Source organism: Colobus angolensis, unplaced genomic scaffold (genome assembly GCF_000951035.1).
Source record: "Colobus angolensis palliatus isolate OR3802 unplaced genomic scaffold, Cang.pa_1.0 Scaffold186, whole genome shotgun sequence".
Classification (NCBI taxonomy): Eukaryota; Metazoa; Chordata; class Mammalia; order Primates; family Cercopithecidae; genus Colobus; species Colobus angolensis.
Genome location: NW_012114999.1, coordinates 1,138,093 through 1,154,296, shown reverse-complemented (window position 1 = coordinate 1,154,296; position 16,204 = coordinate 1,138,093). Strand labels below are relative to the sequence as shown.

The 16,204-nt window shown below is 37.9% G+C and overlaps 1 protein-coding gene across 1 annotated transcript in view; it reads right to left on the bottom strand.

Annotated features, from left to right (window-relative positions):
* The window catches only part of RPAP2 (RNA polymerase II associated protein 2), an 88,689-nt gene that overhangs the window by 65,290 nt on the left and 7,195 nt on the right, over positions 1-16,204 (bottom strand). Inside the window, exons 6-7 of the mRNA XM_011939975.1 lie at positions 14,793-14,881; positions 1,448-1,483 (exon numbers count right to left, since the gene is read on the bottom strand). Of these exons, the coding sequence (XP_011795365.1) occupies positions 1,448-1,483; positions 14,793-14,881 (125 nt within the window). The remainder of the gene's footprint in view (positions 1-1,447; positions 1,484-14,792; positions 14,882-16,204) is intronic.

The window sequence follows — 16,204 nt, the reverse complement described above, 5'->3', positions numbered from 1 at the left end:
TGCATGCCTGCAGTCCTAGTTACTCAGGAGGCTGAGGCAGGAGAATTGCTTGAACCCAGGTGGCGGAGGTTGCAATGAGCCAAGATCGTGCCACTGTACTCCAGCCTGGGTGATTGAGAGTGAGACTCTGTCTCAAAAAAAAAAAAAAAAAAAAAAAAGGAAGAAAATGTCATTATCGGTTTCTTAAATAAAAAAAATTACAGGAATTGTGTTTAGGTTTGAAAAGATAAAATGTAAACATTTTCTAATTCTGGTTGACTGTTGTACAGAAAATTCTACAGAATGAAAATCACAGGAAAGGCATAGCAGAACAAGTTAGCAAATCAACATTTTTCAATAAAAGATATTTAAATTTTAAAATCCACAGTTACAACAGCATGCTAACAATAAAAGACAAAAGTTGTCCCTGACAATGTTCTTCAATTTTCAGATTAGATTTGAATAAGATAAAGAATTACGAAAGAGAGAAGGCAAGAGTAGCTTTGCCAATACAAACTTGAAACAAAGAAGGACGCTCTCAAGCACAGACACATATCAAAACTTTAAAAGATCAGGATGAAAAAGACTCTGGGTCAAGAAGTAAGCTGTGGGAAAATGTAAAGGAAAAAAATATATATACATAAAAGTTGAAAGCAAGGTCATAGATGGGAATGAAGAAAAAAGACGAAAAGTTAGTTTAGTCTTAGATACCATCTTTTAGTTAGAATCTAGCCTATATAGCCATGGGGCTGTCTCTTGCATCAGAAGTAAAAATAGGTGTAAGCTCAAAAAATTAGAACAATTTAACTTTCATGTATTTCATACTTTCTCTTGGAGTTTTAAGGCAGTTATATGTTTCTTATACTACTCTGAAGCTATAAAGATATACAACAACAAATAAATATCTCTTATTTGTGCTCAACGCCCTGTGACTAAGGTAGTGACTATTAACTAGGAACATTTATTCTGAGAGTTAAGGGATGTGTTTTGAGAGATGGCCATGGCCAAGCAAACAATACCATGAGGAAAGTTTAGAAAGAAAATCACAACTTGGAATTTACATTAATGCTTTAGATGCTCTTTCAAATAATTAAGTAACTGGTACATTATTGGTTTTGAAATCCTATAGGACTATAAAAACCTTTCAACAAATGTAATAGGCACAGTCTAGTTGACAAAGAAGCACGGTATCTGAGATGGAGGCTGTGTTTATGTCCTATTTCAACAGGTTAAATTAGATGTCCTCGGGAGGAACAGCTGTACAATAAATCATACAGATCAAACACATCATCTTACCATCACAAAAGAAAAAGCTGAACAGGTCAAATATTTCTTTGTGTGGGCTAGAATGGGACATTTACATAATGTATCAGCACAGGAAGTCCAAGAGCTCCTATCACCTGGTTCACTCCTAATGTTTCTATTAACATAAATATATAAATGGTAAATGATACTGATTCAACCATACCTCTGTTCTTCCTTTAGCAGTTGAAAATCGGGATGCCTGTAACAAGAACACAGAAATAAAAATTAGGCTGGGTGTGGTGGCTCACGCCTGTAATCCCAGCACTTTGGGAGGCCAAGGAGGGTGGATCACTTGAGGTCAGGAGTTCGAGACCAGCCTGGCCAACATAGTGAAACCCCATCTCTACTAAAAATACAAAAATTAGCTGGACATGGTGGTGTGTGCCTATAGTCCCAGCTACTCAGGAGGCCGAGGCAGAGGTTGCAGTGAGCTGAGATTGCGCCACTGCACTCCAGCCTGGCGACAGAGTGAGACTCCCATCTTAAAAAAAAAAAAAATTAAAGGACAAAGTACTCTCAAACTCATCAACAAGAAATCTGGATTAGTCTCTCTCTTACCCCAACTTTACTCACTTTTCAGGGTTAAGTTCAAATTCCACTAGCCCAATAAAGTTTTCCTTGACTAACTTGGACTAAAGTAAATCCCTTCCCTAAATTCCAGAGTCATCATTGTCTGTACAATTAACATAATTAATCATGAACTCTTTTATGGCATACTACTAGAACCATTACCTAAATGTTTAACTTTTCTTTTTCTTTTTTTTTTTTTGAGACAGAGTTTTGTTCATGTTGCCCAGGTTGGAATGCAATGGTATGATCTCAGCTCACTGCAACCTCCACCTCCCGGGTTCAAGCGATTCTCCTGCCTCAGCCTCCCCAGTAGCTGGGATTACAGGCATGCACCACCAAGCCTGGCTACTTTTGTATTTTTAGTAGAGATGGGGTTTCTCCATGTTGGTCAGGCTGGTCTCGAACTCCCGACCTCAGGTGATCCGCCCACCTTGGCCTCCCAAAGTGCTGGGATTACAGGCATGAGCCACTGTGCCTGGCCAATGTTTAACTTTTCGTATGTTTAAGTCTGGTTTCTTAACTAGACTTACAAACTCCTTAAAGGCAGAGACTGTTTATAATTCTGTTGGATTTCCTTTACGTGGTCAGTAAGACTTTTTGCCTTAATTTCTGCGAAAGCAGTTACACTGGAGTAGTAGCAATCCCCCTGCCCCCACCTCAGCCTTCCACAGTGCTGGGATTACCAGGTGTGAGCCACCACATCCAGCCAGACCTTACAATTCAGTAGAAGAAAAATGCATGTTCTAGGAGCTTTACAGATATTGATCCTCATAACAATGATGCAGCTACTTATATTATCCCCATGTTATAGATAAGGAAACTGAGTACAGAGAGAACAAGCAATTTGCCCAAAATCACACAGCTAGTAAGTGGTGAAGCCAGGAATCAAACCCAGACAGTAAAGCTCATAATAACTACACTGTTATTCAAGACAGTTGTGTGTTAAATGCCATGAGAGATGTATAAGCTGCTACAGGAAATCAGAGAAGAAAAACTTCCTCCTGAGTCAATCAAAAGAGTTTCAGAGAGGTGTCATTTCAGCAGGGCTTATAAAGATGGATAAAGCCTGTATATAAAGGCATTTGAGGCTAATCCCATGAATCTCACTCTAGGGTATTTACTCTACAAACCTCTCCCTTTTTCTCTGTCTTTTTAAAAACATGTAATCATGTTTAAATCTACCCAATATCTTTAAAAAAAAAAAAGTTCTTCGATCACACAGCCCCTCCTCATTTCGTCGTAAGCCTTTATTAAAGAAGTCTGCCCTTGTCATTTTCAACTTCCATATTTCCTACTCATTTATCAACGTTCTGCCTTCTGGAATCTGTACTCATTACTCCCCTGAAATGGCTCTTGCCGAGATCACCAATTACTATAAGATGGCTAATAGATATTTTTCAGGTTTTTTTAAGGTAGAGGGAAAATAATCAACATGAAAGGATATCTCAAAGGAGGCAGAATACAAATAAATCATAAAGCAAGGCCCAGGATAGAAAGTGGAATCAGTAAGATAAAGGAGGGTACTTTATCAGCAATGAGGCAGAGAAATGAGAGCCCATACGAAGAAAATGATGTCGAAGGAGATTCTGCTGGATGCCCTCAATTGGTTCAGTAAAGTGGGTTAAACTATCTACTATGGTTGGTTCAAAGTTTGAGAGTAGAAAAGGTCTATTCTAAAGTCAGTAAGAAAGAAAAAAAAAGGTGGGAAAAATACAGTGGAGAGAACAGGGCCAAAGGAATACAAAGAATGTAGGCTTGGGTATCAGACAGACCTGGGTTTAAATCCCGAATCTATATATAACTAAGTGTCCTTGGGTGCGTCGCCACACCACTCTGAGCCTCAGTTCCACCATTCATAAAGTGAGTAACATAATATTTCCCCAGGGATGCTAAGAGGACTGAATTAAATGAGACAGCTTATCTAAAGTGCTAATGGTCTTATTTGAGAACTTTCCCCAAAATGTTCAGCAGCTAAATAGGAAAAAAGTATGACTGGAAGTTGGGAAGGTGGAAATGGCAGAAGGTTAAGGGAGAAAGAATCTACAATTGTTTAAGAGGACACTGTAATTGCTGACTGTAGAGTTCAAGAAAACAAAAGTAAGAGGGTCTGCCAACTCAGAAGAATAGAGCTAGGCTACAGATAGGAGGTCAAAATGAGGTCACAAAGCAGACTTGGGAGTGATAGCTGCAGATTGAGATAGAGGTTGTGGTCAGAGACGGGAAGCTCTTATTTCAAGATCTTGAAGGCAGAATAGTTCCAAACAAGAATGAGGTCCAAGTGTAGCTGAATCAAATGGTAATCAAAATATATAAACATTACTGTAAATTATGAATGCAATTTAAGACAGCTTTATGCAACATCTCCTGCTATACAACTTGTTATTTTTTGAGAATTAAAAGAAAATTACATCTTTAAAGAAGGCAAACGAAAAATCAGCATTACTTACCATATGCAAGGTGTATTTTTTAAATTGTGGCAAAATTTACCGTTTAATACATTTTTAGGTATACAGTTCAGTAGCATGAAGTACATTTACACTGTTGTGCAACTGTCACCACCATGCATCTCCAGCACTTTTTCATCTTCCCAAACTGCTAGGTGGTTTTACACATTATTTCATTTAATCCTCACACAATTTACAACTCTATTTTTATTTTTATTTTTTTTGAGACAGAGTCTTACTCTGTTGCCAGGGCTGGAGTGCAGTGGCGCAATCTTGGCTCACTACAACCTCCGCCTCCCAGGTTCAAGCAATTCTCCTGCCTCAGCCTCTGAGTAGCTGGGATTACAGGTGCCTGCCACTATGCCCAGCTAATTTTTTGTATTTTTAGTAGAGACAGGGTTTCGCCATGTTGGCAGGCTGGTCTCAAACTCCTGACCTCATGATTCACCCACCTCGGCCTCCCAAAATGCTGGGATTACGGGTGTGAGCCACCGCACCCAGCCTTCAACTCTATTTTTATAGATGAGGAAACAAGTTTTGAGAGGTTAAATGACTTCCTGAGATTGCATAGCTAACAAGTAGTAAATCTAGGATTCGAATTAGGCCAAGCTCTTTCTATATCCTGTTGCCTCTATTTAGTGTTAGAAAAAGACTCAAAAAAAGTTGTAAGGATACCACCTTTGCTTAATCCCTTTCACAGGAACTCAATATACTTTACAAACTATTTTCTTCTCCTTTGTGTAATTCTTTTGAGAACTAAACTCAATATTGTTTCTAGATGTTAACTATCTAAAAGGAACCTTAAATACCTTCTCCGATCCCCAGTCTATAAAGAATGGTACCTGACACTGAAATAAAGTAAATTAAAGATTCAATATAAAATTCCAGTTTGTTTTTGTTATGTGTTGTTTTAGAAAGAATGAAGCACCAAGTTACATTGCTCTTTCTTTTCTATCCTTTCTTAGATGAAATCCAAATTCCTTTTGTTTGAAGAGAAAGTGCCATTTCCCTTCCATCTAAGTATTTTCTATTCGCTTCCCACAATTTTTGTTGTCCTGAAGATAGTTATGAAAGCTCAGTTTAAAAAACAAAAATACGTAACCATTCTAGTTAAAGAACGCTTGTAAGCTGTTTCTTCATAAACATTTTCATCTTACTTTCACTAAGGTATAAATTAGATGACTGGTTTTCATTTTAGCAAAGTAAATCTAAAACTAGAAATAACTTATGCCAAAGAACTCAGTGGATATACGTATATATTTATATATATGTGCATATATATCACTTAGAGTATGTATGTTATATATAAACCAGCAGAAGCAGCAGGTATGGTGAGAACTTGTCAAATCTATTTTGAGACATGTTAAACCCTGTTTCAGAAAGCTTTTATTCTGCATATCAAGCAACAAAAGTGGCTATTCAGGAAGAGGTTGTAGTTGTTCTGCAGAGGTTTTTGGCTTCCGCACCTCTGAGATTCTACTGTTTACTGCCAAGAAGCAATGTGTGAAATCCCCTACTCTGGACCAGATGATGGCGCTTTTAGCTCTGTCAGCATTAACCATTCACCCCAATTTGATCTTTAAAATCATAATTTGATTTTCAACATTTGTCCTCCTTTCCTTAGATTTAAGATTTTAGGTTACAATTCAGGAGACTTCTCACCTTCAAAGGTTTATCAGAACCTACATTTAGCCAAACAGGATTTATAACTGCAACTATATAATTACCTATATGAGCACGCTCTCAAAGGATCAAAACTCAATGTGGTCTGTTTCTGGCCACCAAGTGGGTAAAAAATTTCTAACTCACAACATGAGAAGGATCATAGTGCGTCATGACCCAGACCATTCTAGGTCAATGTTTTGTCTCTAACAGGGTTATCAAGAGACATTTTGTGAGAACCACTGTTAGTCTCCATGATATTACGGATATACTCCAGATATTTTACATACCTTAAAGATGAGGAGCTAGAAAACCTCCAAGGCCCTTTCTGACTCCAAAACCTTGATAAAAGTATGGAGGTGGAATTTGTGAATTTGTCTAAATCTTAAATTTATTTAAATATCTGTACCAATGAGGTAGTGAGCTTACTGTGATATAAAGATACTATTCTTATAAATTTTAAGGGATATTGTTTGGTTTTGGTATTATAAAATCTGGTAAATAAATTTATACAAGCATACCTTGTTTAACTGTGCTTTCCTTTATTGCGCTTTGCAGATATTGCATTTTTTACAAATAGAATGTTTGTGGTAACTGTGTCTACCAGTCTATCAGCACCATTTTTTTAATAAAATGTGTCACAGTTTGGTAATCATCATATTTCAAACTTCATTGTTATCTGTTATAGCAATATATGGTAATTTTTGATGTTACTGTTGTAATTGCTTTGGGGTACCATGAACCAAGCCCACATAAAATGTCAAACTTAATTGATAAATATGTGTGTTCTGACTGATCCACCAACCAGCTGTTCACCCATCTCTCTTCCTCTTCTCAGGCCTCCCTATTCCTTGAGACACAACAATATTGAAATCAGGCCAATTAGTAACTTTACAATAGAAGACTCACTGACATTGAATACTGCTTTTCCTTAAAAAAAATTTTTTTTTTTTTTGAGACTGCAACAAGATAAGACCTCTGTCTCTCTGAAAAGCTAATTTTTATTTATTTATCTATGTATTATTTTGAGATGGAGTTTCGCTCTTCACCCAGGCTGGAGTGCAGTGGCACTATCTCGGTTCCCTGCAACCTCCACATTCTGAGTTCAAGAGATTCTCGCACCTCAGCCTCCCGAGTAGCTGAGATTACAGGCGTGAGCCACCAAGCCCAGCTAATTTTTGTATTTTTAGTAGACATGGGGTTTTGCCATGTTGGCCAGGCTGGTCTCAAACTCCTGACCTTGGGTGATCCACCTGCCTTGGCCTCCCAAATGGCTGGAATTACAGGTGTGAGCCCACCACACCCAGCCCCCACCTTTCTTTTTTTTTAATTTATTGAGATGGAATCTCACTCTGTTGCCCAGGCTATAGTGCAGTGGTACCATCTCGGCTCACTGCAACCTCTGCCTCCTGGGGTCAAGCGATTCTCCTGCCTTAGCCTCCCAAGTAGCTGGGATTACAGGTGCATGCCACGACCTAATTTTTGTATTTTTAGTAGAGACGGGGTTTCGCCATGTTGGCCAGGCTGGTCTTGAACTCCTGACTTCAAGTGGTCCACCGGCCTTGGCCTCCCAAAGTGTAGATTACTAGCGTGAGCCTCTGCGTCCAGCTGTAATCTAAGATTCTATCAGTTGTGAGATCCATTTCAATAGCACAGGTGTTAAAAATGTAAAAATATATGCAACTTAGAATAAATAAAATGCATTACTAAATGCAAAAAAAAAAAAAAAACCTCAAAAAACACCACCACCAACAACAAAACCCTTACAATGGCCTCTGAGTGTTCGAGTGAAAGGAAAAGTCAGTCTCTCACTTTACTTCAACAGCTAGACGTGATGAAGCTAGTGAGGAAGGCACACTGAAATGCATTACTAAATGCAAAAAAAAAAAAAAACCTCAAAAAACACCACCACCAACAACAAAACCCTTACAATGGCCTCTGAGTGTTCGAGTAAAAGGAAGAGTCACACATCTCTCACTTTAAATCAAAAGCTAGAAACGATTAAGCTTAGTGAGGCAGGCATGTCAAAAGCTGAGACTGGCCAAAAGCTAGGCCTGTTTTGCCAGTACACAAGTTGTGAATGCGAAAGAAAAGTTCTTAAAGGAAATTTAAAATGCTAGTCCAGTGAACACAAAAAAGCAAAACAGCCTTATTGCTGGTATAGAGAAAGTTTTAGTGGTCTGGATAGGTTAAACCAGCTACAACATTCCCTTAAGCAGAAGCCTAATCCAGAGCAAGGTTCTAACTCTCCTCAATTCTGTGAAGGCTGAGAGAGGTGAGGAAGCTGCAGAACAAAAGGTAGAAGATACCAAAGTTTGGTTCATGAGATTCAAGGAAAGAAGCCATCTCCATAACATAAAAGTGCAAGGTGAAGCCGCAAGTGCTGATGTAGAAGGTACAGCAAGTTATCCAGCAGATCTAGCTAGGAGCACCGATGAAGATAGCTACACTAAACAAATTTTCATTGTAGACAGATCAGCCTTATATTGGAGGAAGATGCCATCTAGGGATTTCATAACTATAGAGGAGAAGTAAATATGTGACATCAATGCTTCAAAGGACAGGATGACTCTCTTGTTAGGGGCTAATGTAGCTGGTAACTTTGAGTTGAAGCCAAGGCTTATTTATTATTCTGAAAATCCTAGGGCCCCTAAGACTTATGCTAAATCTACTCTGCTTGTGCTCCATAAAATGGAAAAGCAAAGCCTAAATGACAGTACATCTGTTTACAGCATGGCTTACTGAATATTTTAAGCCAACTGTTGAAACCTACTGCTCGAAAAAAAAAAAAAAGATTCCTTTCCAAATATTACTGATTATTAACAATGTACCTAGTCACCCAAGAACTCTGATGCAAACGTACAAGATTCGTGTTTTCATGCCTGCTAACATAATATTCATTCTGTAGCCCACGGGTCAAGGAGCAATTTCAAGTCTTAAGACATACGTTTCCTAAGGCTATAGTTGCCACAGTGATTCCTCTGATGGATTCGGGCAAAGTAAATAGAAATCCTTCGGGGAAAGGATTCACCATTCTAGATGTCATTAAGAACATTTGGGGCTGGGCGCAGTGGCTCATGCCCGTAATCCTAACACTTTGGGAAGTCGAGGTGGGTGGATTACTTGAGGTCAGGAGTTTGAGACCAGCCTGGCCAACATGGCGAAACCCCATCTCTACTAAAAATGCAAAAATGAGTCGGGTGTGGTGGCACATGCCTGTGGTCTCAGCTACTCGGAGGCTGAGGCACGAGAATCGTTTGAGCCTGGGAGGTAGAGGATGCAGTGAGCTGAGATTTCACCACTGAACCGGGGAGGCAGAGGATGTAGTTAGCCAAGATTGCGCCACTGCAGTCCAGCCTGGGTGACAGAGTGAGACTCCGTCTGAAAAAAATGAAAAAAAAAAAAAAAAAAGGAACATTTTTGATTCGTGGGAGGAGGCCAAAATATCAACATTAACAGGTGTTCAAGACTTCAGTAGAGGTAGTCACTATGGATATGGTGGAAATAGCAAGATAAGAATTAGAAGTGGAGCCTGAAGATGTGACTGAACTGCATCAATATCATAATCCAACTTGAATAGATATGCAGCTGCTTCTTATGGATGGGGAAAGAAAGTGGTTTCTTGAAATGGAATCTACTCCTGATGAAGGTGATGTCAACATCATTGAAATGGTAACACAAGATTTAGAATATTCCATAAACTTAGTTGATAAGCAGCAATAAAGTTTGAGAGGACTGACTTCAACTTTTTTTTTTTTTTTTTTTGAGACAGGATCTTGCTCTGTTGCCAAGGCTGGAGTGCAGTGGTTTGCTCTAACTCACTGCAACCGTGAACTCCTATGCTCAAGTGATCTTCTAGTCTCAGCATCCCAAGTAGCTACAAGGACTACAGTTGTGTGCCACCACACCCAGCTAATTTTTTATTTTTTAAACATTTTGTAGAGATGGGTCCCGCTGTGTTGCCCAGGCTGGTCTCAAATGTCTTGCTTCAAGTGATCCTCCTGCCTTGCCCCCCAACCATGTTGGGATTACAGGCATGAGTCACCGCTCTTGGCCTGACTCCAATTTTGAAGGATGTTCTACTGTGGGCAAAATGCTATCAGACAGCATCTAATGCTACAGAGAAGTCTTAGTGAAAGGAAGTCGATCAATGCAGCAAACTTCATTGGTGTCTTATTTCAACAAATTGCCGCAGCTACCCCAACCTATAGACACCACCACCCTGATCATTCAGCGGCCATCCACATCAAAACAGGACCCTCACCAGCAAAAAGACCAATACTCGCTGAAGGCTCGGATGATCAGTAGCATCTTTAAGCAATAAAATATTTTAAAATTAAGGTATATACATTATTTTTTAAACATATAATGTTACTGCACATTTAAAAGACTACAATATAGTAGAAATATAACTTTTGCAGACACTGGGAAACAAAATCCACGATTCCTTTATTGCTTTAGTATAGTGGTGGTCTGGAACCAAACCTGCAATATCTCCAAGATATGCCTGTACTTACTGGCTTTCACAATAATGTAAGAAAGACCAAATTAGGTCAAATTCAATATTCTGTTTCCAAATGGTAAGGTCATGGCATCCTCAGTGATACCAAGTTCAAATTGTTCAGGACATGCTCTAAAACATCCCTGGTTTTTCTTCATAATTTAAAAGCTTTGATCTATATTTTATCAGCCTTCACTTTTACAGACTAAAGAGATCAAATTATTAAAGTCAGTAACTTTATTCAAAATTCTTAAGACAGACCTTTCTACAAGGTAGTGTAAGTTTCTCTAGTCTTAAGTAGATAATTTTAATTTTCATCATTTTAATAAATATTTCCTTATATAGAAAACTTTCTTTACAGTAGCAATGACTAATGACACGATTGGCTTAGAGCTGTAAATCATTAGAACCAAAGGGAACTCGGAAGTTAAATGCAACCTTTTCCTTTTACAAATGAGGAAACTGAGACTTAGTGTTGAGAAGCGGGTTTCCCACGGTAAAACAACCAAAAACCTGAGCTAAATCCAACAAAACAGTGCTCTTCAAACTGCAGATCAGGACCAATCAATTAAGTAGGTTGCTGCTAGTGTTTTAAAAACGCAACAGAGTAGAAAATATCAGAGGCATTTCATGTAGTAAGGATAATACTGTTTCACAGAAGTTTTGTTTTAGTTTTAGTTATACGCATATATGAGATCATAATGTAAAATGCACTTATTATAGTGGTCGAAAGTTTGGAAGTCATTGCAATAAGATATCTAATCTTTTGGGTGAATTTAACAATTTATTCTTAGTCTCATTCTGTCGCCCAGGCTGGAGCGCAATGGCGTGATCTTGGCTCACTGCAACCTCTGCCTCCCGGGTTCAAGCGATTCTCCTTACTCAGCCTCCCAAGTAGCTGGGGCTACAGGCGTGTTCCAGCACTCCTGTCTAATTTTTGTATTTTTAGTAGAGATGGGGTTTTGTCATGTTGGCCAGGCTGATCTTGAACTCCTGACCTCAGGTGATCCACCAGTCTCGGCCTCCCAAAGTGCTAGAATTATGGGCTTGAGTCACCACACCTGGCCATAAAAATTTATTATTATTTTAAAATTATAATTATTAAAAGTACTATTATGATGCAATTTATTATTTATGACTCACTGTAAGCTAATAAAAATATCTCTGCATTAAATACTACATGCCACCATTTACAAGAAGCAATTTTTTCCTCCCTAAAGGAAGACTGGCTCAAGACATTGTATCCCATACCACATGTGAACAGACTTTCTTTAAAATATCACATTTCTGTAGAGCTTAAATGTGCAATAGCCAGACAAGCTTTTAAAAATATCAAATTCTAGAATTCTGATCCTTAGCACAGGTAAAAAGATGTCTCTGAAAAAACAGTGACCTCTAGTGGATTAATTAAATAGCATGGACATAATCCCTGCCCCTAAGAATTTGGAAATTAAGGTAACACAAATGCACCCAGATATAAAAGATACTGATACAGTTATACACTGACAAGTGTTATATATAATTAAGGGCTATAGTTATGCTATACAATGAGGCAGATGCATATATATAGATTATTCACTGTTTCCTTCTAATCAAGTGGAATAGAATCCTGGTCTCATACAGATCACTAGTTTAAGAAATACACTTAATGAACGGGTTGGATTAAATCTCTCTAAGAACCCTTTTAGCTCTTTAATTATGATTCTTTCTTCTTTAATTCATTTTGTACACCAATATCAGATTAAATTCTGCTCAAAAACATTTGATGGCTCCCCAGTACTTGAGGGTTTACCACATTCAGTCTGGCCCTTTGTTATTTATCTACTGTTATCTTCTCATTTCCCAAATTTCAAGTCAGCCAATGTTCAATATCCCAACCCATTCCCATAAGTTTATTTTCTCACTTTTGCTCACAGTTTCTCATTATGCAATGTCCTAACCTTGCTCATTTATAGGCCAGGTCCCCATTAAAGTCAACACAAATGTGTTTAATTCATGTTCTGCCATCCAGTAATTGTTAAATTCACAGGCTGGGTTTTATACTTGTATATGTGTATGTATATAGCCTGCCAGGTACTAAGCACTTACTGCACAATTTGAATATAAATTAAGTTGATTCATTTAGATTAGGGAAACAAAGACTTTTTTTTTTTTTTTTTTGAGACAGAGTCTCGCTCTGTCACCAGGCTGGAGTGCAATGGCAGGATCTCGGCTCACTGCAACCTCTGCCTCCCAGGTTCAAGCGATTCTCCTACCTCAACCTCCTGAGTAGCTGGGACTACAGGCACACGTCACCACGCCCAGCTAATTTTTGTATTTTTAGTAGAGACGGGTTTCACCACATTGGCCAGGATGGTTTCGATCTCTTGACCTCGTGATCTGCCCGCCTCAGCCTCCCAAAGTGCTGGGATTACAGGCATGAGCCACCGTGCCCAGCACAAAGGACATTTTCATCTTTCTTTTTTAGTGAGGTAGTGAAGGATATACAGCTAAGGTAGAATTTCAAGAACTGCAAATATAAAGTGAAAGTGCTTCAAGTTTTGGGGAAAAGTCAGCATTCTGAATATAGGACGGTAAGATTTTAGGAGAAGGTTAGAGGAAGACCTGTTTTACTTCATTTTATTTATTTATTTAATTTTTGAGAGTCTCACTCTGTGGCCCAGGCTAGAGTTCAGCAACATGATCTTGGCTCACTGCAACCTCCGCCTCCCGGGTTCAAGTGATTCTCCTGCCTCAGCCTCCCGAGTAGCTGGGATTACAAATGCCCGCCACCACACCCAATTAAATTTTGTATTTTTAGTAGAGACGGGGTATCACCATATTGGCCAGGCTGGTCTCAAACTCCTAAGCTCAAGTGATCCGCCCACCTTGGCCTCCCAAAGTGTTGAGATTACAGGCATGAACCACTACACCAGGCTGGAAGACTTGTTTTAAATTAGCTAAAGGAAGTACCAATACCTATGCTTGAAGAAAACAGAGATGGCAGGAAAGGTAGTTTGGTAAATGGTTTCGAAGTAGTTGAGGTAGATAATGAGGACGGCACAAAGGGTTAAATTTAAGATGTAGAGAAAATCTCTTTGGAAGCAAAGTTAAGGATAACTTGAGGAAACACTGGTTTCAGTGGGGAATAAAATATGTTGCTCTCAGAGGACTGGGGAAGTAATGGGCAGCTCTAGTGACAGAAATATTAAGAAAGGAGAAAAAGAATAAGTAAAAAATACTCTTAGCTTCCCAGTCATGTTGAACAATGCCAATCTTTTATTTTCCCAACAAGAAAGCTGCCAGGCTGGTGGTGAAATGATGAACAATTTAGTCTTCATTACGTTTAACCCAATTATCAAGGGCCACAGTGTCACGTTTTCCATATTCTAAACCACACAGGATTGGACTGGCAGGCAGAGGTGTCTGCCATCACACGTGCTGTCATCAGCATAAATGATGTTATTTGAATTGAGAGTGGTGTTATATCGCCTTACGCATCAGAAAAGACTTCAAGGTTTTCAGCTTTTTTTTTTTTTTGAGTCAGAGCTTTTTAGTTAACCTGCATCTCATTATGTTTAGGCCATTAGTTTATTTAGCATAGTTCCTATCTTACGACAAGTAACACTGCCTTGTGTTGTTATGATATACTCTTTCAAATACGAATTTATTTTGGGCATTATCTCATTAAGCCTTTGATTGGAATTTCTAGGCAATGCAGTTTAATTACCGTAATAATAACTTGTTACCTTTATATTATCATGCCATTTCACCCTCAATAATAAAATTTTCTTGACTTTAGCACCTAGTAAAACATTGCAAGTATTTAAATCATTTCCCAAGAGGCTAAACTCCAGCATTGCCCATACACTTTTTGTAAAAAAAAAAAAAAATACTTTTTAATTGTCTGTCTTTAAATTGATAAAATAGTGTACTGAGTTTTATAAAGAGTAAATGAATCTAAACTTTTTAACCTTCCTCACAGCAGAGTTCACTTGGATCCTAAGACCCAGTAACTTCTGAAAAAATTTAACATTCTTCCTCCAGATTATCATATTAACAGGATTCACAGACATAACTAGCATCACAGGGCACCGGAGTTAAAGTTCTGATTTAGCAATTAAAGCTAAAACAACAAACAAATAACATTTGTATGTATGCATTTTCTGATTTTAAGTGTAAAATCCTTGATAGCTATGCTTAAAATATAACCATTTCCCCATAATTAAAGTGTATAAAATGGTCACTTTTTACAGAAAACTAGACCTACTCTCAGCTAATCTCAAAAAGCAGAAACAAATTATTAGAACAGAATATATGAACAAATGTGTATACACAATGACTTAAATTACCTCTCTTCTTCTCGAACCCATACTGGAGTTTTGGGAATTTGTGCTTCAAAAAACTTAGATGCTTGATAACAAAAATTGCTGCAAAAAGACTGAAAAGAACATTATAAATCCAGTTTTTTTCTTATTGTGAAACATTACCTACATACAGTTCAGAGTATAAAATATAAATGTATAGTTCAAAGAATAAAATGGAAACCTATAGATCTACCACTTAAAGTAAGACATAACATACTGAACCTTTGAAGGCCTCTATGAGCCTTCCCAACTGCATCGCCCTCCACGCTCCCCAGAAGCACTATCATAAATTTGATGTTAATCATTCCCTCATTTCCCTTCAGTTTTAGCACCTGTGTACATATCCCTATTAAAAAATATTCAGTTTTGCCTATTTTTAAACATTTTTTTGAATGGAATAATACTGTTACACATTCTTATCTTACTTCATTCACTTATTAAATTTTTTTTTTTTTTTAGGGACAGGGTCTCATTCACTGTAGCCTCAAACTCCTGGGCTCAAACAATCCTCCAGTCTCAGCTTCTTGAGTAGCTTGGACTACAGGCGTGCCACCACACTCGGCTATTTTATTTTTTTGTGGAGATGGGGTCTCGATTTGTTGCCCAGGCTGGTCTCAATCTTCTCTCCCTGGCCTCCCAAAGTGCTAGAATTATAGGTGTGAGCCACCGTACCTTGCTACTTCTTTTGTTTAAAATTATGTTTTTAAGATTCATTCAAGTAGTTGTAGCTTATTAATTTTCACTGTGTACTACATTCCATTGTGTTAGTGTATTACACTTTACCATTTATAGACAATTGAGTTGTTTTTAATTTTTTTGCTATCACTACAATGTTACTATAAACTTTTTTTGCAATTAAAAAATGTTTAAAATTGTGGTAAAATATACATCATATAAAATTTATCATCATAACCATTTTTAAGTGTACAGCACAGTGGCATTAAGTGCCTTCACGCTGTTGTGCAACTATTACCACCATTCATCTTTAGAACTCGTTTTATCTTACAAAACTGAAACCCTATACACTAACTTCCCATTCCCACCTCTCTTAATGATCATTCTACTTTCTGTCTCTAGTAATCTGACTTCTCTAGGTACCTCATGTAAGTGAAAGCATATAGTATTTGTCCTTTTGTGCTGGCTTATTTCACTTAGCATATTATTTTCAAGGTTCATCTACCTTGTAGCATGTGTCAGAGTTTCTTTCCTTTTTTTAAGGCTAATATTCCATTGTGTGTATATACCACATTGTTTATCCAGCTATAAACATTTTTACACATACATGCTGGTGCACATGTGTAATAATTTTATTAGGGTTTATACCAAGGAATAGAAAGGCTTAATTACAGAGACTGTGCAAAGACTTCACCAGACAAGTGCCAAACCATTTCTCAAAA